The sequence below is a fragment of the Sinohyriopsis cumingii genome, unplaced genomic scaffold (assembly GCF_028554795.1).
Source record: "Sinohyriopsis cumingii isolate HCF-2022 unplaced genomic scaffold, ASM2855479v2 utg000624l, whole genome shotgun sequence".
Taxonomy (NCBI): domain Eukaryota; kingdom Metazoa; phylum Mollusca; class Bivalvia; order Unionida; family Unionidae; genus Sinohyriopsis; species Sinohyriopsis cumingii.
In genome coordinates, this window is record NW_028315919.1 from 791,605 (window position 1) to 815,744 (window position 24,140).

The 24,140-nt window shown below is 33.3% G+C and overlaps 1 protein-coding gene across 3 annotated transcripts; it reads left to right on the forward strand.

The window, feature by feature from the left end:
* The first annotated feature begins 1,111 nt into the window (after positions 1 to 1,111).
* Positions 1,112 to 23,837, forward strand: LOC149773576 (uncharacterized). Of its 3 annotated transcripts, none has more exons than XM_089946356.1 (2): positions 1,112 to 1,187; positions 13,975 to 23,837. In XM_089946356.1, exon 2 carries the CDS (start codon positions 13,999 to 14,001, stop codon positions 14,536 to 14,538), a length of 540 nt encoding a protein of 179 aa, XP_089802482.1. In that variant the 5' UTR covers positions 1,112 to 1,187; positions 13,975 to 13,998; the 3' UTR covers positions 14,539 to 23,837. The 3 variants fall into 3 exon arrangements, with proteins under 3 accessions (XP_089802482.1, XP_089802481.1, XP_089802483.1); XM_089946355.1 differs by having other exon boundaries at positions 1,124 to 1,225; XM_089946357.1 differs by lacking the exon at positions 1,112 to 1,187 and adding an exon at positions 1,333 to 1,411.
* The last annotated feature ends 303 nt before the right edge of the window (positions 23,838 to 24,140 follow it).

A 24,140-nucleotide genomic window follows, 5' to 3' on the forward strand; every position in this document is an offset into this window, starting at 1 on the left:
GTTTATGGGCTCATGTGCTGCTAATACTTACTTTTTCTTTCTTCCTGCCAATGCGCTGTATAGCTCGAGACAGTGAATGAATGAATGAATGAATGAATAAAAACGCAATAGTTTCAAAGTTGCACGAGAAACTAGCGAAGGAAATGACATCTGAATAAATTTAATTGAGATTCAACACTTCATTCGTACATGAGACACTAGAAGATATGTGATCCAGTCGTACCGCAGACTATTATTATTATTCGACTGTTTTCAAATACATATTCACCATTGCCTATGCCATGACGTCCTGTTTATTTTCATCATGTTTATTTATAGACCTGAGCATCCTTTTTAAGCAATCCTTTTTAAGAAGGGAGTTCAAAATGGGGCACCATTAATACTGGCCGCCATGTATAGCCTATCTTGTGCTGAAAAATGGCGTTAAACCCTACAACAACAACAAAAAAAATCAAAATGGGGCGCGTTAGTTTTGACATAACTACCATTGGCCTCCATTACTAAATGTATTTTACGGTCTGCTTGACCGTAGTAAGGGGCGGTCAACCACTGTGGCGCAAAACCAAGGATGGCGCCAATTCGCAGATCGTGTTATTTTATTCCGTATTTCACATAAATAAACGTATATCTTTTTCACTAAAATGCCCACCTTTAATTATTATTCTCATGACGTATGAATACATTAAAAATGTTTGCGGTGGGTTTTTTTCCTCCCCGAGGTACGTGAGCAGTATTCAAACTCGTATAATGCCTATTTATTTTCCGAGAGGATCAGCTACCTTAAATAATTAACATGAACATATTGTTGCTTAATTATAAGATTTTTAAAAAATAATTCCTATGCCCTTTGAGAATTTTTCTTACAGCAGTCAGTGAGTTTTAGAAGTAAGAACTTCATAATGCTCATATACTGTACTGTTTATTTATCAATCTAAATATAAAGCATTTAAATAACTGATACAGTACAGTATAATCTGATTAACGAAAAGTATTACTGCTATGACATTTGTCGGGCTGGTTTTTTTTTTCGATTATTCTGATATAATTGTTCTGAAAGTTTTTTCCGTGCATCACCATCTGGAATGTTCGTGTAGAGTTTTAGTATATACTTTCAAACTTCCGGTGTTCTGTCACTTCCCCGAAGAAGCTGATGTATCAAATAATTTAATGAACTCGACTTCATAGAGGTGGATAAAATTAACGCTGTCCTCATAAGAAAGATTATGTATGATTTGCTTTCAAAATTTGAAATCGATATCAAATAGATTTGTATTGTATTGTCAGCGAAGCACGTTTTATCCCCTCTTCAATCTGTCATTTATCAATGACTCATTTTCTTTCTTCGTCGTACGATAGTCTGACTATACATCCCGGTTTGTTTGTACCCCGACCCCTTCTGATTTCAATAACGGTAATCTTTAATGTCATAGAAAGTGCACAAAACTTAGTCAATACATTAATTGATTTATACTTTCTAACCTGAATGTGACCAGAGTGGCCGTAAAACTGGCATTATATGCGCCTTTCTTGCTTAACGTACTTTCCATACCAACACGGCACCATGTTGCTTACACTATGGGTAAGTTGATTTCCTCAGTCAACATTGTGATGTAGTTCATCCTATTCGGTAACTGCCAGATAATTCCGTAAATTACCATAATGTTGCGAGTTTAGAGTTATATCATATGCACACATATACATAGAAATTATACTGCTTGTTAAATCTACGTGAAATGCAAATTTGTAATTGTCATTCTTTTTCTTTGCTTAATTCGACATTGTAAATATCAGAAGCAGATGACATTATTTTCCTTCTACACATGTTCATGTGTAGTTGTACATGTACATACACCGCTTCGCTGAAAATAGACTTTTCCAGGAACTGGAAATGACTGGCGAACAGGTTGTCTTTTCACTGAAAACTTCCATTTGGAATGAAACGCACATTATTGGATTGTGTTTATACTTGGGTTAAATAACTATGTAGCAAAGACAATTGAAGACCCACAAATTGATTCATTTGATCTTGATGTTAAACTTTCCATTTGCTTATGATTCCTAAGCCCCTTATTATATAGCAAAGAAAACTCATTTTTTGACACACCTGCTGACCCATTCAGACCCTGGGGTCCAAGTAACACTGTTTACAGAAATATTTGAGCATAGATTAAAAATGCTGGGTTCCATACTTCTTGTGTTGATACCTTTGTGTGTGTGTGTGTGTGTGTGTATATATATATATATATATATATATATATATGTATTCACATCTCCAGTTGAAAGACTATATAACTGGGAATTTCTGGCCTTTCACTTGGGATCCAACAGAAACATGACAGATTAATCTGTTGCTATTGAGAAAATTATGTACTAGTTTTTCTTAATTATGTACTAGTTTTTCTTGCAAACCAATAAATGCTGCTAACGCAAATTTAGGATCTCCACTTATTAAAAAAAGTTTGAAAGGAGCTAGCTTGCAATAGTTTTCTGTGATTTCTTGGGAAACCCTGGAAAGAAGCACTGGCCCATGAGAAGCTACTTGCAAAAGTTTGGACTACTTGGCCACTTGGGGCCCCAGGTGTAAGATGGGGAAACCAGTTAAGTCAGAATTTGTAGGCAATAATGATATAAATCCATTGTATGCACTGGTGTGGGATATGGAAATCCCATACTTAAGTCATAATTTGTAGGCAAGAATGAGGCATTCACCAGAAAATAGTTTTAGAAAACATTATGGCATATCATAGGTAGTTTTTAAAATTTTGGATGATTATTTGCTTAAGGTTTTTATATTATTAGAATATTAGATGGAGCATAATGAATTTGATTACAGCAAAAATTGGTCATAAATAAAGACTTATGGCTGAAAATGTGACCTTTTAATATTAATACCACAAGAATTGCTGACATCTATTATGTCATAAATATAATGAAGTTGCCATATGGACTTAAAAAATCAACTGCACAGTATCACAAAAAGTAAATTTTCCAATCTTTTCCTTAAAAATAACTGACATTTGATGTAAGCTGTCATTGGTAATTGTTTTGCAGTTTTTCTAATTGCATTTTGGGACACTCTTTATTGCAAATATAAATACTGCAGTGAGGGTAGTTTAATATAGAAGAGGCACAGGAAGGAAATCTACCCACAACAACAGCAAAAAACAGCTGATGGTATTATTTGCCAAACCTGGTCTGAAAGATAAGGAATGGAGATAGCAATGACAATTACTATGCATCTTTTTGCTTTCCTTGATCATTTTAAATAGCATATATTATTTTAATTCTTTATTTTACCACTGTATGAATTCACAATCTTAAACTTAGACAAACATCATCAGAATATAAAATAATAATGTGAATCATACATACACAAGCTATAAAATTTCTGAAATTAGTGTTACAATGTGTTTGGCCTCATTACTTAATTGCTTTCCCTTTTGATTAATTATTCAGTACACATTTTCACAGCAGCCTCAGCAACAGAGAAAACTGAAAACTAGATCTTGGTCTCCAGCAGGAGAAATAAAATGGATTGCAATAGTTTTTGAAGAAGTTTGTCAATAAAAAGATTTTATTGCACAAGATATGAATTTTACTCTGTTTGTAATGCAAAAACATGTTCAATGTATTTTTTTCTTCCTAAAGGGAGAATAAAATTTGTTTGGAACATAATTGATGGTACTCAAAAGAACCTCACATGGCAACATGCAATCTATATATATATATATATATAACCTCACATGGTAAAATGGGGGCCCTGAGTGGCCGAGTGGTCTAAAGTGCTCTTTGTTATGGATCACTGCCATCTCACCTCTGTCAGTGTGGGTGTGAGTCTAGGATTTGGCCAGTGTGGGTATGTGAGAAAGCTTGCCAGTAGCTTCTCGTGGGTCGGTGGTTCTTCCTGGGTTTTCCCGGGTTCTTCTTCCACCATTAGTACTGGCCACCATGCATAGCCTATCGTGTGCTGAAAAATGTTATTAAACCCCACAACAACAACGACAACAACAACAACAAATAATTCAACTTCATTCTTTTTCTGGCTTGATTATAATTATCAGCTGTATTGTTGGTGACCTCTGGTTTCATTTTCCTTGTTGCTTTTATTGTCATTTTGTTGGACAACTTTTCATTTATCAGCATACTTCTGGGTTTATTCTGGACTCTATTTTATTGTCTGAAGCCACTTTCACCAGGAACAGATGTATGGGGAATGGTCAGCATGATTTCTGCCTAAGTACTGTAATCAGGAAACTCTTCCATCACTGAAAGATGTGTTTTTCAAATAACTGCAAGTGGTATGCGTCTGACAGTTAAAAAAAATTGAACTGATAAATCACTTTTCATTCAATTCGAAAGTATAAATGGATGAATTTGTTTTCTTCTGATCTGATTAGGCATAAAATACACCTCAACTAATTGCTGAAGTTGTGCATGTCCATATTAGGCCATCCAACCACAGCTTTGGGGAGCCTAATTAGATTTAAGACATTATTCAGATACCCCAGGAGATCAACACGTGTCTGAATTGTTTTGTTATGAATACCTTGCACACAATCATTGATGTATTGAACTGTCAAAATTTTGAAATACTGTTTCACTGCCTGTGTCTCTTTCAACTCAATGCCATGTAAACTGCTGTTTGATTGCTCCAAGTAATCCTCAGATTCTTGTACAAATGGCCCATTCAAATGCTTCATGGCACTAATGGTATCACGTGTTACTTGTATTATTGTTTTCTCATTTGACTTACATCTAATACATTCTGTTGAAGAAACCTGGATAGTTTTCCCAAATGGCCTTAGAACATAAGATGGCAACAAATGAATGTTTATATTTTCTTTCAAAGTCCTTTGACTGCAGGGGTTTTATTTGTCTCTCATTCATGTTCTAGAACTTCAAGGACAGACTAACCCTGTATGTGTGTGAGAGAGAGAGAGAAAATGCAAAGAAAAAAAGAAATTGGGCGACTGTGCCTTTTTTGACTTTATATTTGCCATTGTTTATTTCCTGGATTTTGAATGTCATAAAGATAAAAAAAAATCTTTAAGCTAAAATATATGTGTGTTCTATTTGTACATGTGGATTATCAAAAACTGACAAGATGATCGGTCATAGCTGCTGTCTTTTTTCAAATTAAGTTATAAACGAACAGTTTGATTACTGGCCTCCACTCTAGTACAGAACTCTCCTTATCCCAAAGCAAACAACCTTTTTAAAATGTTCGTCTGTCCCTGGACTTGTGTATGTGTGTGAGTGTGCATGTGTATTTACACACACATGTGAATATATTTAATTTCTTGTTAAGTATAGACTTCATATTGATGCACATCTAACAACACTTTTTTACATTTTTCACACCTGAAAGTGTGCTTGCTTTCCTGTTTAATTGTTTAATCTGGAGTATTTGTTTTCAAGGCTTAGTTCTATGTTTTTATGTACTTACACAAGACAAACGTTACCACATCAACTTGAAATTCAATGCCATATAACTTTAAAGTAAAATGGTTTGGGAATACAAACTACATACTATACACAGAAATTGCTATGATATATATATATATATATATATATATATATATATATATATATATATATATATATATATATATATACACACAGATGTATATGGATATTCATAATGGACCATCCCTAATTTCCAAGTCATTTAGCATAAGATTTATAAAGGGGGGGGGGAAATAAATACAATAATATGGCATGAATTGTTCTACAACACTACAACAAAATCTAAAGCTGTTTTCAGATTATGTGAACATCTGAATATACAGGAACTTAAGTTGTAGATTCCCTTTACTTAAAAACAAAACAAAACAAAAGCCCCCCTCCCAAATAAACTTGAGATAATGTTGAGTTCTAATTGATTATGCTACAGTAATGTTGTCAGTGATAAAGTCCAGTGTATGATGAGCACTGGAGCAAACAAATTTGTATGAATCTGTCTTAGTGTTTATTTTTTTATTCCATCCATTCTGGAGACCATTTGGTATAAAATAAGGAACCAGTGCCTGTTTGCTAATTGTGTTGACAATAAAATTATTAAAGAAAACCCCCATTATCCTCAGTTGATGAAGTAATAGAACCATGTGATATATATCAAACAAGTGCCACACATGCTGTGTAGTTTACAGCTATTTCTCTCTCTCTCTCTCTCTCTCTCTCTCTCTCTCTCTCTCATTAAACTCAATAAATCTATCAAATTTTAGGGTCAATCAATTCATCATCATAAGGGACACTTTTTTGATTTATTAATAGTATCCCCTGAACAATACATTAACCAAAAAGCTTTTATTACTGGTGTTTTGAACATTTGTAATTCTTCTGTATACACCATATCAACATGCAACTAGTATTAATTTACAAAGTATTTGCACTGTATTTTTCAAGAAATATATAAAGTGCATTTTCTGGGTCAGTTCTATCTTGACAGCAAGGTAGTGCTGAACATAAACATGAGCGAAACATTTTAAATTAAAACAAAAATAGGTTTCAGATGTACATGTAATCGAGCAAATCTGAGGAAATATAAACATCATTTAACAATGTTGCAAAACAGAAATCAAGTTTTATTAGTTTTATCGCTAGACATTATGCACATTGCATGCAAATGCATAATTTAGGATGTACATGTTTCGGCAATATGCCTGGTCAGAGCAACACATTTATAATCCATGAATATAACTACCTGAGCAGATAAAACACTATTGGCTATTTAACGATTGCTTCCAGTGATTAAAAGCAGTTCTTGATAAAAATTAAATACATATTTAAGAAGAGATGGGGGCATATTTTATCGTTATGTTTCATCTGGACATGATTAAGGTCCAAAATTGATTTTTAAAGTACCTACCCCATGGGCAGAAGGTGTGTGTGTTTTAAGACAAGTTGTACTGTATCACAAACTATCTATAAAAGTAAATAATATCTATATAAAAAATTATGATTAGTACCATGTGAAATGTTTAACAGACATGGTGAAATAGATTGCTAAGAGTAGTCCTTGTTTTTAAGTCAAAGCCATCTTTGGTTAAATTTTGCATTAGATTTTACTTGCTCTCTGCAGGCCATGGAATCATCAAACTTGATGGTAGTAGACATTTATATCACTGCTCTTGTTTGGTTTTGTGTTTTTAAGGCACAGCAACACATGTAGCTTATTTAATGTTGAGGCAATGAGAGTAAAGTGCCATTCCCAATGACACACCATGGTGTCTGATCGGGCTGATTGAGTGGTTGGATTTGAACACTTACTTTTTCTGTCATGATTTTGGTATACTAACCACTGAGCCACTGCAGCTAGCTCCTCATGTAAAATAAAAAAAGCTCATTGTGACCTATATTTGAAAATGTTCTGGCTTTGCTTAAATGTTTGTTGTTTTGGGTCTTCTCAAGACAACATGAGTTTTTGTCATGCTGTCTACATGATATCCGATCTAGAATCCTAAAACTTAGTGATGGGATGCATCTTGAGATGTACTATTCCTGTATTGGAAAACAATGTCTCCATGATCTATTTCTTATGCTTCCAGTGACTGTAGTTAAAAGTTAAAATGTATAAAATTGCCCAAAAATTTACTTTGAAAAGATACGAACATTTTGTTGTCAGTATCTTTTCTGCCTGACAATTCAGGTTTACAGCAGCTTTTGGAGACTTCAGAAAAGCTTCACAGAGGTAAGGTGTGTGATTGTCAGTTATGATGTTTAATTTTTTTTAAAGGAAATAAAATAAGCATTACATTGCAATTACTGAAATTTGTTTTTGAAACAGAATGTGCTCAGTATCGAGGTGAAATCTTGAACTTCTAGTGAGAAAATGTTTCTCATTAAATTATGAGCAGTTTTCATTTTTGGTGAATATAAGTTGGTAAGTTTAATAAGTTGTTGTATTTTATCAAAGAGCAAAGTGAGAAATGAGGCTATCCATAGGGAAATTAAAAATGTGAAGAAATTTAAGAGACAGAAAACAGAAAAATTACAAACGAAAAATAAATAAAAATACTTTTTATTATACTTTAACATATCTGTGAAATGCAGTATAAAATTTACACAAATGAACAGTTTTATATAAATATTAACATGTCAATTATAACTGAAAGCATATTGATGTTGTAATTCATTTTATTACCTGTGGTAGAACTGTTCTACATATTAATTAAGAAAAAAGATGGTTAAGAATTCACTTTATCATCTCATTGTCTGAAAATCTCTCGAAGTCTTCATCTTCCATATTTGAATGAAAAATGGCGACCATCTCTGGGCTCAGATCATTGGAAATGTTCTCATTATCATCTGCCTTCATCTCATCATCCTCATCTGACTCATCATCCTCATCTGGCTTCTCTATCCCGCTGACAATTTCTGCTTTAGCAAAGCCATTCACAATAGCCGATTCAGGAACCCTGTCCCATGCATCCTTAACCCAAGGTGCAACCTGGGAATATGTAGCACGCTTCATACGTCCCATGTTTGTGAAGCTGTGCTCATCTGCTGTCATCCAATATTCCCACAACTTCCAAAGCTCAGCTTTGAAACAGCGATTGATGGAAATGTCTAATGGTTGTAATAACTTTGTCATACCAACTGGGATGATGCCTAATGATGTCTTCTTGGTTTCAATCTTCACCTTTGTCATGGCACTGATGTGTGCACGCATAGAATCCATAATTGGAGACTTCTTAATGAGGAAAATTCCACCAACTCCATGTGAGAAACATGTATCAAACCACTTTCCCATCATGTTATTGTCCATCCATCCTTTTGGATTTACTTCAGTCGTTATTCCACTGGGGAATTTCTCCTTTGGCATTGTTTTTTTCTTTTAAAAATCAGCATTGGTGGTAACCTTCCACCATTGGCAGAACATGAGAGAACTACAGTGAAGTTTGCATTGTCATGACCTGTTGTCCTCATAGTAACACTGTTAGATCCTTTAAGCTCAACTCTTCTGTTCATTGGAATGTCGAATGTTAACGTCACTTTGTCCATGTTTATCATGTTAGTCATTTCCAGATTGTCAGTCTTAATCTTGTCTTGGACATACTTGTGGAAATTGTTCAGTTTTTCCAGAAAGTCTACTAGTAGTTTCTGTGCCATAATAGTGCGTTGTCTTATACTATGTCCCCTTCTTTGCATGAACCTAAAACACCATGGTGCACTTCCACTGAAACTTTCAATTCCTAATTCAGTTGCAGTTTCCTTTGCCTTGAGTCTGAGATCAACAGAGTTTATTCCATGATGCAGCGTGGTGTCAAGACATATTCTTCTAATTTATCCTCAATAAAAATCCATCTTGCTTAACTTTACAACTTCCAGCTTGAAAGCCACTGTGTAAGACTTGCGTGATTCGATGGGGGGGCATTGTGAGATAAGTTGTATGATTTGTACAGGGATATTTATATAAATGATTATGACTGAAAAGATTGATCAAAACATATGTAACTCATTAAAATGTGACAGTGCTATAGCAACAAGAACAATGTCCATGGCTAAATTCATTATTTACATCCAGAAAAGGGAGTGGGCATCATATCATGTGGTTCTCAATCCATTTGATATTAATTGAAGCAGATTAATGATAAAGAACAATGGGGTACCAGAAATACGGTAACTAGTATCGGTAGCCAAAGCCAATATCAGGGTTTAAACAGTTGTGGCAACTGGCTTTGATTGTTGTTGGAAGCCAAATACCAATTTATCGACTACTGGTATAATCAAAGAGAGACTTGGAAATGACAGCTGGTCAAGAATTAATATAGGTGATGTGTTAATATTACAATTTGCATTACACTGAAATGTGAAACTAAAATTGGATCATTGATGATCTATGAATAGTCCATCTTTTATCTGATTTTAGTTTCATTTAAACCATATTTATTTGAGATACTTTGTCAAATACAATTATAAACTATGATTTGGGGGATTCAGTAGAAAGCATAATCTACGATATTTTATAAATAATCAATGAATGCTCAAGTTAATATGGATTACATCCCTTCGTAGGATCAATTAGATAAATGAAAAAGCTATGCCGGTAATCACTCGCGTGTGTCCAATATTATACATGTACTGGAAAATCAAATATCAATGGACCAGTTGCTAAAATGTGATAGGAAGAATGAGGTATGGTTATAAAGGATGAATAAAGCAAAATTATTTCATATCTTTTTTTAAGGAATAAACAATATGCTTTGAATTAGTACAGTACACTACAGAGTATATAGACCGTAAGTGTGCTATGTGGCCCGGTGAATTTTTTATACCGGTAATTGTTTTCTTTTATTTCATGTTTGAGAAATAAGAAATTACACGCAGAATGCAAACTAAATAATGAAAAAACTTATAAATATAAATGCAGTTGTATTAGCTTATAACAATTTATTGACATAGTCATTTAACAAGAATTTGTACTTCTATGTGACCTGTTTTCTATTATGCCGATTATAGAGCAATTTTAATAGCTTACCGGGTATCGTAATCCATATATAAGTCAATGCAATTTCAATGACATAATCCATAGATAAGTCGATTCAGAGTATAAGACAAAGACCTGACTTTTAAGTAAAAAAAGTATCGACTTATAGGCCAGAAAATACAATACAACAAAGTTATCCTGTATTTCTGAAAACAGCCCATATTTTAGGTGGGCATTAAATTAAATTAAATGTCATCTGCAACTTAAATAATATGGTTGAGCAAGCAGTGAAGAAAAATGCCAATATTGAAATAATTCATGGACAGCATCACAATTTCATGTCACAAATTGCTGTTCAGCTAAATTCTCAGCAGCATGCAGCTGCAATTCAGGTTTGGATTAATGTCTGGATATTTCTTCAAATGGTAAAAAAAATATTCACTACTGCAGTATTGTTAAACAAACTTTCTGTCAGCTGTGACATTTTACTAGTTTATCCTTGTGTTGTTTGTTATATAATTACCCTAATATATAATCAGTCTCTGTCTGATTGCTTAAATTACAGCACTATGACCAGTTTTATGCATACTGTAAATGGTAACTGGTACCCAGGAGCTATGTACCAAGTGTTGTATTAGTATTGCTAAAAAAGTATGCAGCTACGGGAAAATACCAAACCATTTGTTAGCCAGTGTTTTTGTAATTTCCAGTATTGAGCCACCATCATATCACGGCAATATCATTAATTATAAACTGGATTTCGGTATCTTCCATTGCTTTAGATACCTTAGTTTTCTTCTGTACAGGTAAGACTTGAAAATAGAGGATATGCTTTGAGTCTGTGGTACTGAATGAAGGGACTATTATTAACGATTTTGTTTTCGTTTCATCTGTAAAGCATTGACAAGACATAGGAATCATTTTTGTGACAGCACTGTTGTTATTGTCATAGGGATCAATGTTATATTTTTGCATTTAGCCATTATTCTTATAGCTTTTATGTACAGTTACAGACTTGACATTGACCTACTTTTGTGCTCCAGCAACTTAAATAAGTTTTTGTATTTATCAGTGTTACTGACACTATTGTACATACATATATAGTCATGAATGTTGATGAGTATAAATATCTTGGTGGGTACAAGTCCTGTAAGAAAAATTTGGTAATTGTGACCTAATTTCCTATTTTAGCTAGTATGTTGAGGTTTTGCATTTAGTTTAGGTTTTCTGACACTCATGTATGCAGTCATTAACCATGAAGGCTGTATTCATCTCTTGGAGGGTACTACTAAATACAGAAAAAAGTATGCTGCATTGACCCACTTTTCATGCAAACAGTGATTACATTATTGCATTTAGTTTAATTTCTTTTATACATTTGGAGGGCCCCATGTGGCTGAGTGGTCTAAGGCACTCATCTTTTCTGATCACTTCCTTTTCACCTCTGTTTGTGCAGGCTAGAGCCTTGGGCTCAGCCAGTGTGGGTATATAAGAAAACTTGCCAGTAGTTCCCCATGGTCAGTGGTTTTTCCCAAGTTCTTCCTCCACCAGCTACACTGGCTGCCACATATAGCCTAACTTTTGCTATGAAATGGCTTTAAACCCCAAAAGCAATCAGCACAGTTGGATACTGGTATGCAGTTGTGAAAATTGATGTGTGTATTCATATTGGAGGGTACTGCTAACTGCTGGCAAAAGTAGGTCATTGTGACCTATATTTCAATTTTCAGTGATTACTTTAAGTGTTCACATTAGCTGAGATTCTAAATCATGAAAATTTGATGGGTGTATTGATATTAGGAATATTAATCACCTGATTGAACAACTGTTAAGGTCACAGTGAGCTGCTTTTCATGCTCTAGTTACTGTGCAAGATCTATCTGTTGATCAACATTGGCTTGTTACCACTCTCGATGCCATGTTTTTATCCAGTTTGATCAAACTTGGGATATAGATTTATATGATATCAGTATATCATATGAGTTAGGAAGTGAGTGACATCTGTTCATATTCCCAGAATGATCTTGCATCTGATTGGCTAAGCTTGTTTCCAACTCAGGAGTCCGTATTTCTGACCTAAGTTTGATTAAACTTGGCATATTTGCTGATATCAGCAAGATCTCTTGATGAATTTGACCATGAGTGAGATCCACTGCTACTGCTCTATAATTTTTTAAAATGTCGTTATGAGCACACTTTATTTATAGACTTAAAACAAGTGAATTTTATTATGATCAGGATCTTTACATATTAATGAAATTGGTGAAAGAAATAGTTTTCAAATCACTTATAATTTAAATATTGTTTGGCTTTAAAATACGTATGCTCTCTCTTTTCTAAATGAAAGCAAAGGAAATAACCCATGATGTTGATTGTAGAATTTTGTAGTTATAGGGTTATGATTCTTAATTCTTCCTCTTGCAGAAACTCATGAAAACCAATCTAAAAATATTTAGAATTCAAGATGCATAAATTTCAATAGAGCAGTTTATACAAATTTGGCAAATAATACACCTTAGGGGTTAAAATTAATTATTTTAAATTTATGAATGGAGGCAAAAGTATAAAATATAAATATTATTAGAGAAAATGTACAGTTGGAGACTAGCATAAACAATGTGCAATGTTGTAATCAATAATCAGAATTGCAAGTAATTGTGTTTTATGCTGATATTAACTTCAATGCAGCAATAACATGTTTCTTGTATATATAAAAAGCACCACATCTAAGTTTATTTAGTTTACTTTTAGATTTGTTTTCCCTAAAAACATTGTCAGAGTTGAAATTCTTAAATATCTGGAAGCAAATGAAATGGATTATGAGAGTTCCTATTATTGCCATGTAAAAGTGCCTGAAACATCTGTCTTTTAAATGTTATAAAATGTATTGTGCTTTATTTTATTGCCTTCTTATCTTCAATTATTTGGATTTTATATTTTGTCTCTCTGACTTTTGATAAAACAACACAATCTGCTTTGTCCTGAAATACTCCAACATTTTATTTACTAAGACTTGATTGAGAATCAAAAGAATAAAATGACTGAACTTTCAATTTCAAATTGTAATATAGACAAGAAACTGTATAGAACACATTAAAAATTCATCTGTATACTTCTTTTTTAAAGGTTTTGGGTGACTTCTTGTATGGGCAAGCGATTATATATACTTATCATCCCATTAATTTTGGAAATAAATTCTGACAGGATATAGTTAAAAAGGTTGGGGGAAAAAAACGATATAACATTTTTGAGATAGTTCACATACAATGTATTCATAAAGTAGTGCATAAGACAGCATTGTGAAATGGTTAATTGTTAAGTTATATAAGCTAGGTGAGTGAGATTGGGAGAATTTGAGCATGTGTTATAATGGGTCTCTTTTAAAGCATGGTTAATTTGACTTGAAATGGGCATCTTAACAAATTGCCACTAGAAAACTGGAAGATGCATTTCAAAATCAGATTATATATTAAGGTAGAAGATCTCTTCACATGAAAATTCTATCAGAGTGGGAAAGGGTCTACTTTAATTGTTCTTTCTTTTAGTAATAAATACAAGGAACTGAGGTCATGTCAAATTTGCCTGGACACTCGGAACCAGAACGCCAGCCCCTACATAGTAACACAGAGGAGCAAGATGCAGACCATGAGATTGATCATGCAGCCAACAACAACAGTGAAATAAAACATGCTGCAAAGTCCCTGATTGAACACCATCAAGGTGAGCTTACAGAGAATGAAGTCGTCATGAGCTACTCCATGGAGCCAGCCTTTCATAACACACTAGAGAATCCCTACCGTGAGACAACAGTCACAGTGCCACACTATGTAAAGAGAGTTCCTAGCTGTGATCTGACACCAGCACCCTACAAGAGTTTCAACCAAATTATTGTATTGTCTTATCTCAGTACCATATTCTGCTGCTGCATTGGGGCTTTTGCTGCCAAGTTGGCCCTTAAGGCCAAGCTCCATCAGGGCAAGGGCTTATATGGGCTTGCCCAGAGGGACAGCAAGAGGGCAGTGCTGTTGAGTTATATCAGTTTTGCCACAGGCATGGCCATTGCGTTAATCATTGTCCTAGTTGTCGTACTTAGCACAGATAAATCTTAGACTGATTCATACATCTATGATTTTATGGCTAAATATTTTTGTAAGAATGGATCATTTTTATTTTTATTATCAGGCCTTTAAAACAAGTTTTGCAGTTATACTTGCCCTTGGATTAATAGATGATTTTTGCTTACCTTTTTGGAGTTTTCAGTTTCCCTTTTAATAGATAATGCTGATATTACACGTTATCATTTCAAATGGATTATTTTATATGGATGTTTACTTTCCCATGTCAAATAATTTGTGCTGGAAAATGGACATTCTGAAGGCCTGATAATTCTTGTATGCTTTATGAAAATAGTTATTACAAGCCCAACAATATATTTGGGAATATGTGTTATTCATTTCTAAACTGCAGTTAAAATTCATCTTCAAGTATTCAGTAGAATAAGAGTTTTCCAGCATTTAAATAAAGCTAGTCACACGAGTAACCCAAAAATTGATTTTGTTTGTATTGGCATTAGTTTGTGGCTAATACATGTACTTGAAAATTTGCATTATTAATTCTTGTAATCAGTCTCTGTTGTATAGTTTGGCTTTATTCATTGTGCTTTATTCTAACTCTATGTATGTATCATTTCTTATGTTGTCATTAGATACATGTCACAGTACAATCCTGATACAATACAATTTACAATACAGACTTTATACTGTTAATTTAAATATTATAAAATTATGAAAAGATTGATGCTGTGATCGCAATTAATTACCATTTTAGTACATTCTTGCTAAGCACTGATTACATTTACACAGGGTTTAATTATCAAAACTATTAATAATTTAAAATTAAAAAAAAAAATGCAGTATGAATTTCTTAAAATCATTTTGCAAAGCTAATACCTTTGCATGCCTGAAAGGTTAGAAGTGTTTAGAAGAATGCATACCATATATACTGACTTATAAGTTGGGTCCAGTGCAAACAACATAGATCCAGGTCGGCCAGCACATTGTTGTTTGCTACACTGATTAGTCTCAACAAAAAGCATTAAGCAGCTGTAGATCTGGGTCTGTGCAGTTGACAGTTGGATCCAACTTATAAGTGAGCATATACAGTAAGTACATTAGGGTAGGGTAGGCAGTGCTGTATGTGTATACAGTAAGTACATTAGGGTAGGGTAGGCAATGTGGTATGTGTATACAGTAAGTACATTAGGGTAGGGAGGCAATGCTGTATACAGTAAGTACATTAGGGTAGGGAGGCAATGCTGTATTTGTATACAGTAAGTACATTAGGGTAGGGAGGCAATGCTGTACGTGTATACAGTAAGTACATTAGGGTAGGGAGGCAATGCTGTATGTGTATACAGTAAGTACATTAGAGTAGGGAGGCAATGCTGTATACAGTAAGTACATTAGGGTAGGGAGGCAATGCTGAATACAGTAAGTACATTAGGGTAGGGAGGCAATGCTGTATACAGTAAGTACATTAGGGTAGGGATGCAATACTGTATGAGTATACAATAAGTACAGTAGGGTAGGGAGGCAGTGCTGTATGTGTATACAGTAAGTACATTAGGGTAGGGTAGGTAATGCAGTATGTCATATTGCTACAAAAATTGCTGTATTTTAACTGCTGCATAGTTTTATTGTATATGGTACATTTTATTGCATATCCTGCCATTATTGAAAAGCACCATGTTAAATACAATTTACTAATCACACTGACACATTGTGCAAGTTTAAATGTGAGGTAAAAATTTTCAAGTTCAAGGCCCCTCAAACCATAACCATATCCAAATATGATTTTTCATGTTTTTGTCAATACAATTTTTCTCCTTTAATTGAAAATGTCCACGACAAGTTTGGTCAGGGTGATCAAGGTGACAACTTATAATACAAGGTCCCTTTTGATTAGAATTGGACTCACATCACTAACCAGATTTAAAATTTGGACCTTTTTGGTAATTTCTCAGCAAATCTAAGTATCTCAGCGATGCCTAGTACTTACGTTACTTGGAGTAAATTAGTACAAATTACACATACTGCATATTCACAGCTGTTAATAACCCTTTTATTAAAGGATAAGTTTTAGCTCATCTGGAAATAGACCAGACCAGTGCCGTTGTCTGCCAATCCATTAGCACAAGTTTGTTATCATTACTCCTTCTAAACTACTTTGAGGATTGCCAAGAGACTTGAGACATACATTCATCCCTTGGTCTAATTGGTCCCAAATGAAAATTGTGCTGATCTGATATCCCATGTGGCCACCACAGCGGCCATCTTGAAAATCTTATTATCTTCCTGAATGGATGGTCATATCCAAAAGACTTCTTATTAATCCTACTTTGTCCTAGAAGAAAATGGTGCTGATCTGACATCCATTATAGCCATTACAACAGCCACTACAACAGCCATCTTGAAAATATTGTTACCTTCCTGATTGGATGGTCATATCAACGTAGGGTTTTCTCGAAAAGACTTCTTATTAATCCTACTTTATTCTAGAAGAAAATGGTACTGATCTGTAATCCATTATGGCCACTGCAGCAGCCATCTTGAAAATATTGTTACATTCCTGAATGGATGGTCATATCAACATAGGGATTTCTCTAAAAGACTTCTTATTAATCCTGCTTTATCCTAGAAGAAAATGGTGCTGATCTGACATCCATTATGGCCACCATGGCGTCAACTTGAAAATCTTATTATTGCTACTGCTTCTGAATAGATGTTCATGTCAAAATGGTGTTTTTAACTAAAAGATTTCTTATGATGTCTAGTTGGTCCTAAATGAGAATGATGCTAATCTTTCATTCAGTATGACCACCATGGCAGCCATTTTGAAAATCATGTTATCACTACTCCTTCTGAACAGAAGGTCATATCTGCATGATAGTTTAAATAAAAGACTCCTTGTGATACCCTAAATGAAAATGGTGCTGATCTGGGATCTAATATAGTCACCACAGCAGCCATCTTGAAAATCTTGTTATCACTACATTTCTGCAATAGATGGTAATATCAACATGGGAATTTCAATAAGACTTCACATGATGTCTAGTTTGAGATAAAAAATGAAGTTATATCGATCTGAGTTTTCATAAAATGACTTGTCATAATGTCCAGTTGGTCTTAAATGAACTTGGTGCTATTCTGACATCCAATATGGCCACCACAAAGTTGCTATCTTGAAATTTGTTTAATCACTACTCCTCCTGAATGGATTATTGTATCAACTTATTTTCACCAATAGACTTCTTAAGATGTCAACTAAAAGTCATATTGACGAAGTCAGAAGTCACATCAAATTACAGATAGAAAGTTTATCGCTGAAAAACTTAAAAAAAACTTATTATGCTACACTTTAAAGGTTTTAGTATCTATAGCATACACATATGTCCTTGAAACTTGATTAGTTACAGACATTTCTGATAAGGGGTAATATTGGAATTTATTCAAACTAGTATGAAGGGATTATAGCGTCTTTGAAAAATGGCTGATGGATTTGTTAGTTAAGGTGCTTCCTAATTATAGTACTGATTATGTGAGTAGTAATAGGGTAGAAGGTTTGTTCCTTTTATTCCAAGACCAGTGACAAGCATAAAGAAGTATGCTGAATGCAGAATTCATCGGATTTTAACAGCAAATCACATCATGATTGATTCTCATTATGATCTAAAATAAAAGGAAATAAATTAGCAACAGTATATGGGGCATCATGTTATACAGAGGTTCTTTATTGTGAGAGACCACTGTTTGATTAGTTTGGTTACAAGAGGAGATTAGGATTTAGATTTCATACTGGAGTATGAAATTTGATGTATTTAACTGTTTCAGCCTTTTCCTCTTACAAACCTTTTCAGATACTCTGTTCCAAATTGTTGTATCATGTTGAAACCAAAATCATTTCTTAATTTTATTACATCTTACTTTAGAAGGTCTGCTGTTTACTTACATGATGATGTACTTACTGTTGTTTTGTTCTGAAGAAAACAAAATCAAAATGGTGAATGCCACAGTAAGACAGTGAAAATGTTCCAGAATACATTTGATCACTTTGCTTTACTGACAAGATATGTGGAAATTAAGTTGTGATTGTTACTCCCAAGTATTTATAGGTAAAACAATTATAATCTAGTGGAAACAAATGTATAAGAAACATTGGTACTTCTAAGTCAGTTTTCTGCATGAATTTTTATGTGCAATTTGAATGTTTTCTGTGATAGAAATATTATTCTTATGAATATGAAAATTGGTTCAAATGTTCATCTATAATGCAATGCATATCAAATTTAATATTATTTTATTCTTGCAAGTAAATCTGACATACTAATCTTTTTCAACAAGTAGTCTTGTCAGTCAAAATGTTTGTACCATATATACTCATTTATAAGTCAAGTACAACTACAGACAGCATAGACCTTGATCTGTTGTTGCATTAATCACCAGCCAGTCGGGGTCTATGCTGCTTTTTCTATTGATTACAACATACTGCTACAGATCTGTTGGTGCATTATGTGATGGCAGATCTGGTTCTGTGCCATTTGCAGTTGGACTGAACTTACAAGCATATATGGTAGATGTTAATCAAATATTATATTTATAACTGCTAGTGGTATAAATGCTCATGTATTGTATTCTTCCTCGTGGAAGGGGACATCACTCTCATGCACTGCCATTGTCAGAACATTGTAATACCATATTTGCACATTCATAACACATTGAACTGAAGAATAATATACTTGGATCTGTTATTGCATGTTGCACTATTAATTCATCGTCTACACTTTTCATTCTTATGATTTTAAATTAAAACTCATAGACCCTGATCTGCTGGTACACTGTGTGAGAGTAGATTTGTGTCACAGTTCAGTGGAAGTTGCACATGGATTTAAAAAAATAGTAACTACAATTCATTAAAGTACTAACTCTAGATTATTGAAAAGGATTCACTGTGTTCTTGAATTTTTAAATGAGGAATTAAATGCATCAAATAATTCATAATGCATTTGCAGTTTTTGCAGGGGAAAATGTACATTCTTGTAACTTGTGCCACATTTTAGAATATGCATTGAATTAGTGTGAAATCCTTCAAGCTTGTCATATATACTGTTTTATATTTTGTATATTTAGCATATGCTGTATATACATTTGATCTGTGTTGTGCATTTAGGATATTCAGTTTGATTGGATTTTATAATATATAACATAATTTGACACTTATTTTAAACAAAAATGTTTGCTTTTTGCCATGTTTCCAACTGCTCACATTTGTTGATTTATTTTTCAACCATTATTATGAACCTTTTTACAGTCTACGAATTACTTTTTATGTGCCTTTGCAGTTAGGTTTTAATCTGGTCAATTTTGATTGCCTTTTCATGGTATGAACATAGTTAAGAATTTGACTCAAGTCATTTCTGTGTTGGAGGTGAAAAGTAGTTCAGCAATAATTTCAATGATTAAGTGTTGGAATTCAAACACTTTTGCCTCATTATTTATTTTAATTAGATTCCATTAAGTAGTGTTATGTCTCATTTGCTTGTCAGATCATTTTGTGTGTAAGAATAATCTTTATATCAAACCTCAGAACATTTAGTTCAGTAGTATGACAACAGCACAATGATATTATGTCACCGTCATTCATACCTGATAACATGATGCTAACCTGTCATGTAATCAACACTATATCAAGTCAGTATATTTTCTTTATGGAACAGAAGGAATTATATGCATGTAGTTCCTGTACATGACACAATTTTCACGTGTAAATTCGGAAAACTGTATTCACATTAATGGTAATAAACAGTCCTTGTATTGTCAAATGAATCAGTTGCAGAAATTGTTGTTGTTAAATTGAATAAAAAACTTTATTAATAGTATGGCAGTATAAGTCATTTTACCAGTATGGGATTTAAAGTGTTTCTTTTTATTTCATGTGCAATTTATGAAGTTTGTTTTTTATTTGTTTTATTTTGTTTCATTTGTGGTAATTTTGTTTTGAGCTGTTTTTTCATTCCTAAGCTCTGTTATTTTGAACAGAGATTTAGAAAAAAATAATGAGCACAATTCAAGGAGACACTTTAATGAGCACATTTGCTGTAAATATTTTGTTTCTCAATCCATACATTTTAGTATCTTTACTGTTTGGTTATTTGGGACCTTTATTTTTGATTTTGTACTGATAATTACTGTTACTTTGTTTATTGCCTATTTATTGTTTTATATTTGTTTAGTTAATTTTTCTTTCATCAGGTAAATAATTAGAAAATATTAGCCTTTTTTTAATAAACTGCTTTGAGTCTATTTGAATTTTTATTCATTGCCTGGATGGCTGGAACAGCTTAAAATTCAAGCTGGGAAGCCTAAAGTCTCAAAGTCAAAGCCTAGATAAATAACCTGTGTTTGATGGCAATGGTTGAAAAGAAGAGTTTGCCATGATGAAAAATGACTTAATTGGTGGTCTGTATATGAAATTTCAGATTAAAAATGTTTTCACACAATTACTGACAACTCCAGTGAATAAATTTTGAATAACAGATAAGTTAATTATGATTTCTTTAAATATTTGTAGTTGTTTTTGCAATCCAACCAGCTTTTTCAGTTTGGTTATCTGGTGTGGAACCATTAATTAAATTTGTTTCTCCCTTCTTCAGCTTTCTTAAATCTTTTCTATCAGTTGTATAGTAAGACTCATTTTTCAAAAAGAATAAGGTAAAGTCAGCAGTAGGTTGTCCATTGTTTCTAAACTCAGCAGTTTGTACTTGTGTTAGGTTTCAATGCAGCACTTTGGCTTTTAGTTTCCACAAATCCAGATGCTTTAAGATTTTTGTTACGTTGTTATAGCATGTTAATTGGAAGATATTATTTTTTTCAAACAAGCACTAATATTGTTTTCCTGAATAAAAAATCAAAAGGAATGGATAGTAAAACATCCAGCTCCGAGGATAAATATTTTGAAATTTGTTAATATTGTAGATTTATGCTTTTAAGTTTTTAGGAGTTTTTGTTTTCTTTCCTCTTATGTTTTGTACAGCTTTAGTTATGGTGGATGGATCTTGTGCAAGGTACATTTATTTAATACTCGTTTTTATAATTTTATTTATATTGTTTTTAAAAATAAAATGTATAATTACATTTTTCTGCTGTCATGCACCTCTTTTATCTGTTGCAAAAGATTAGAAAATCTGCCCGATGAAATTTGAAGCCTTGTGTTAAGTATTTGGCAATTTTTTGTTATATAGAAGTCTTATAGACCTTACATCCAGAGTTTAATAAGTTTAATTTTAATGTCAGAATCCTGGTTTTCATGTGGGTTTTTTTCATGATAAAAGAGTCAGGGAAAGAATCAATGCAGATGGTAATTTCCTCATGGCTGTGAAGAAAATCTTCAGTGTCTACTGGGGTGACAATTCCAGTTTTGACCTGCTGTATATTCTCCAATATAATTTAAGTCCAACTGCAGATAACATAGACCCTAATTTGCTGTAGCATAATGTGCTGCAGATCAGGATCTGTGTTGTTTGTTCTACTGATTACTACTAAGAAACTGTAGAGACCCAGATCTCTTGGTATATTATGCTATGGCAGATTTGGCAATTTGCAGCTGGACTAGACTTCTAAGCAAGTATACACGATACTAAGCCAGAAACGATGATGTAGAAAAGATTTGGTCTAAACAATTAAATTGTAATTCTTTCTGCTATGTAAAACTGACCTATATGCATGAAATTTCGGTAGTCCATCAGTGAGATTTACTTGTTGCTACCTGGGCAAAAAGAGTTGTTTCTGAACAGTATTAGTTGCTTTTGTAGTTTTTAAGTTGACAAACTTATTTTTTTAAATTAAGAACCTGTTGTTTTTAACAATTTCAGTTGTTTAGTGAAATATTATGATACAGTAGAAGGTATTCTACATATTTTGTCAGAATGGAAATTATCATGAAATAAAATTCAAACCATTCCTTCTTAACCACGCATACAGGGCTTTGGGAAGGCGATATGAAATTCAAGTTGCTACTGGTCATGGAATTTACCAAACCCTTTAAATGTTCCTAAATTTTGAGTCTGTATTCAAGTTCAACACTCAGAGTTTGCAGTTACTTGGCTCTGAGGAAAGGTAGAATTATGAAACTTTAGGGATGTTTGTGTTGAAACAGTTTTCTGTTGATAAGTTATATTAAGTGTTTCATTTACAACCTTTCAGTCTTAGTGCATTTTGTACTCTTCTGATCTAATGAATTTTTAAAAAAAATTGTGACCTATTATTAATGATTTAAAGTCAATAATTTAAAAATGCATCATAAACATGTACCAATAAATACAAGTAACTAATGTTACCATGTTTCAAAGGCATTTTTACATTACCTATATGGGACCAATATATATATATGTATTTCAACAGTGATACCCATCCTGAGTTGGCTGTCATATGGCTTTTGGTATTGATTGGTATGCATGAATGTTTGTGTTTGTACCTACCTTTGCATTTATTCTTTCTATAAATTTATAAAATGAATATAATGCAGTGAAAGTGAATACCTGTACCTCCTGAAATCAAAGCTGCCAGTACAACATATGCATTTTGAGCACAAGAACTAATGTATGTGCAGAATAGGGGAGACAACTCTCACAAACGGCTCCATCTGTAGTGATGCTATTATAACACCAATTTATTGACTCTCCTAAAAAAAAAGTTTATAAAGAAGAGACCCAGCCAGCACTATCATCTATTTAACCATGACCCTTTTGATTCAGTTCACATATTCTAAAGGTCATCTGACTGACTTTTCTGTTTTAATGTACTACATAGGACTGCATAAACAGCTTTCAAGTACCAGGAATTCCACATCATACAAGGGACATCAGAGACAAACCAGATTGCTAATGGCAGTGTTTAGTGTATGTACTCGCTTATAAGACAAGAACAATTTCAAACTGCACAAACCCAGATCTGCTGTCACTTAATGCACTGGCAGATCTGAGTCTGTGCTGTTTGCTAGGTTTAATCAGTAAAACAAACATATACCCTTATCTACAGGCACATTATGCTATGTCAAAGAAGGAGCTAGGTTGTTGTGGTTGGACTTGACTTAGAAATGAGTATATAAGGTATTTAATGAAATGGAGGCAAATTCACTTGAAATACTGAAACATTTTGTTGCACATTGCACAGAAACGTTGATACAAAAATATTTTTGTCGAGTATGCTTGCATAAAATCTCGGCTGTATGCTTTTGTTAAACTGATATTATGGTAATCTCTATTCTTGTTATTTATTATGTAGCCTAGTCATTGTGTCTAAACCTGTATTGCCATTGTATTGCAGGAATAAATATTTTAAAAGAAAAGAAAAAATTTATTTCATCATTTTTTTCTCCAAGTTTGATCAGAATTTTTTTAATTATGGCAATAAAAACCTACTAGGAGATGATGACTAGATACATGTGTCATAAAGTCAAAGCTGCTTGATTGTGTTATGTGAAAGGCACCTATTTTCTTGGCATGATTTTGCCAATGCTGTGTTAAAACTAAGCAATGACCAGTGTATAACATGTACATTATTGGTTTCTGAACAATAACTTTAGTTCTCAATTTCATACCTGGGATATACTTTGTGGAGGGCTGGCAACTTGGGTTAGCAAAAGTCCTATTGATTTA